At 46.0% G+C, this 2,490-nt stretch overlaps 1 protein-coding gene across 1 annotated transcript in view; it reads left to right on the top strand.

Moving 5' to 3' along the window:
- The first annotated feature begins 595 nt into the window (after positions 1 to 595).
- Positions 596 to 2,490, top strand: part of LOC106947405 (tripartite motif-containing protein 16-like) — a 7,932-nt gene continuing 6,037 nt past the window's right edge. The window contains exon 1 of the mRNA XM_015032391.1: positions 596 to 2,323. Within this exon, the coding sequence (XP_014887877.1) occupies positions 624 to 2,291 (1,668 nt within the window). The 5' untranslated portion in view covers positions 596 to 623 and the 3' untranslated portion in view covers positions 2,292 to 2,323. The remainder of the gene's footprint in view (positions 2,324 to 2,490) is intronic.

The raw sequence follows: 2,490 nt of genomic DNA, 5'->3' as shown, positions 1-2,490 counted from the left end.
CAAAAAGTGGTGAGTCAGCAGTTCCCCCCTGGACTGGAATCTGTTTGTTGTTTTTACCTTAAGGTAACCAACTCTGTTATTCCAATAACAGTTTAATACAATAGGGGCTTCCACACTTCACATATCTGTGTCCTCTGTCACTGTTTTCAGCAGTTAAAACTGTTTAGTCCATTGCTAACACGTCGTAACCTGTTTTTCCAAGCCGCCTTTAAAGGCAACATGATTAATTTTGTGAATGACAGGGCCCCAATCTTTTTTTAATTTCTATGAACAAAAATAAATAAATACATACATAAATAAATTGTGGAGGGACCCCGGTTGGTCAGGGAGCTATAGAATTGTCATCACTTTTTGCACCCTATAATGTACCCCTGCCCATTTGTATCCATTATTGTCTTTTTTACCTAAGATAAACCTCATGATCTGATAAAACTTTGGGTGTAACCTTGGAAGGATTATTATTGTGATCTGAACTAGTAGGCTGGGTGTAACCAAGATAAGCTGTAGGTAAAACCTGATTGGCTGCAGCCTCTCTGCACTGAAACATGAGTCATAAATCAGGAAAAACCTGTTTCTGTTTCGAGGAAGAGAAACTCAGACAGTCACTGTGACTGAGAGCAGAAATGGAGCAGCAGGCAGTTCAGCTGGATCGAGAGACTTTCTCCTGTTCCATCTGTCTGGATCTACTGAAGGATCCGGTGACGACTCCCTGTGGACACAGCTACTGTATGACCTGCATTAAAGGTCACTGGGATGAAGAGGATCAGAAACGAATCCACAGCTGCCCTCAGTGCAGAGAGACATTCATACCAAGGCCTGTTTTGAAGAAAAACACCATGCTAGCAGCTTTAGTGGAGCAGCTGAAGAAGACTGGACTCCAAGCTGCTCCTGCTGACCACTGTTATGCTGGACCTGAAGATGTGGCCTGTGATTCCTGCACTGGAAGAAAACTGAAAGCCATCAAGTCCTGTTTAGTCTGTCTGGCCTCTTTCTGTGAGAAACACCTTCAGCCTCATTATGATTCAGCTGCATTTAAGAAACACAAGCTGGTGGAGCCGTCCAAGAACCTCCAGGAGAACATCTGCTCTAAGCATGATAGGTTGTTGGAGGTCTTCTGCCGCACTGATCAGAAGTGTATCTGTTATCTCTGCTCTGTGGATGAACATAAAGGCCATGAAACAGTGTCAGCTGCAGCAGAAAGGACTGAGAGGCAGAGAGAGCTGGAGGAGAGACGAGGAAACATCCAGCAGAGAATCCAGGACCAGGAGAAAGATGTGAAGCTGCTTCAGCAGGAGGTGGAGGCCATCAATCGCTCTGCTGATAAAACAGTGGAGGACAGTGAGAAGATCTTCACCCAGCTGATCCGTCTCCTCCAGAAAAGAAGCTCTGAGGTGAAGCAGCAGATCAGATCCCAGCAGGAAACTGAAGTGAGTCGAGTCAAAGATGTTCAGGAGAAGCTGGAGCAGGAGATCACTGAGCTGAAGAGGAAAGACGCTGAGCTGGAGCAGCTCTCACACACAGAGGATCACAACCAGTTTCTCCTCAACTACCCCTCACTGCCAGCACTCAGTGAGTCGACACACTCATCCAGCATCAACATCCGTCCTCTGAGACACTTTGAGGACGTGACAGCAGCTGTGTCAGAGCTCAGAGACAAACTACAGGACGTCCTGAGAGACTCATGGACAAACATCTCACTGATGGTCACTGAGGTGGATGTTCTACTGTCAGAACCAGAACCAAAGAGCAGAGCTGGATTCTTAAGATATTCATGTGAAATCACTCTGGATCCAAACACAGCATTCACATGGCTGGTACTATCAGAGGGAAACAGGAAGGTGACAAGGATGAATCAGGATCAGTTTTATTCTAGTCATCCAGACAGATTCACTGGATGGTTTCAGGTTCTGAGTAGAGAGAGTCTGACTGGACGTTGTTACTGGGAAGTGGAGAGAAGAGGCACAGTTAATATATCAGTCGCATACAAGAGTATCAGCAGAGCAGGAGGTGGGTATGAATGTGGTTTTGGATATAATGACAAATCTTGGTCATTAGATTGTTCTCAAATCAGTTCAGGGTTTAGACACAACACCATCTGGACCTCCATCTTGGGTCCAGTTTCCTCCAGAGTCGGAGTGTACCTGGATCACACAGCAGGTATTCTGTCCTTCTACAGCGTCTCTGAAACCATGACTCTCCTCCACAGAGTCCAGACCAGATTCACTGAACCGATACTGGCTGGAGTTTGTGTTTATTATGGATCCTCAGCAGAGTTCTGTAAACCCAGATAGATTCTCTCTTGTCTCTCAGGTTGTTGATCAGGGTTCATGGTAATGTTGTAGTACTCGAGATCGGTCTTGGTCTCGAGGCCATTTATTGATGGTCTCTGTCTCGTCTGGGACTCGACTGCATTTGGTCTTGGTCTTGTCTTGGTCTCGGGTGCTGAGAACTCGGCATTTTATTTCAAGACCAGTCGAGACGACAACTGTG

The sequence above is a fragment of the Poecilia latipinna genome, unplaced genomic scaffold (genome assembly GCF_001443285.1).
Source record: "Poecilia latipinna isolate Pla-1442-1.1 unplaced genomic scaffold, P_latipinna-1.0 Scaffold238, whole genome shotgun sequence".
NCBI lineage: Eukaryota > Metazoa > Chordata > Actinopteri > Cyprinodontiformes > Poeciliidae > Poecilia > Poecilia latipinna.
The sequence above is the reverse complement of the archived record's forward strand: the minus strand, read 5'-3'. Positions and strand labels throughout refer to the sequence as shown.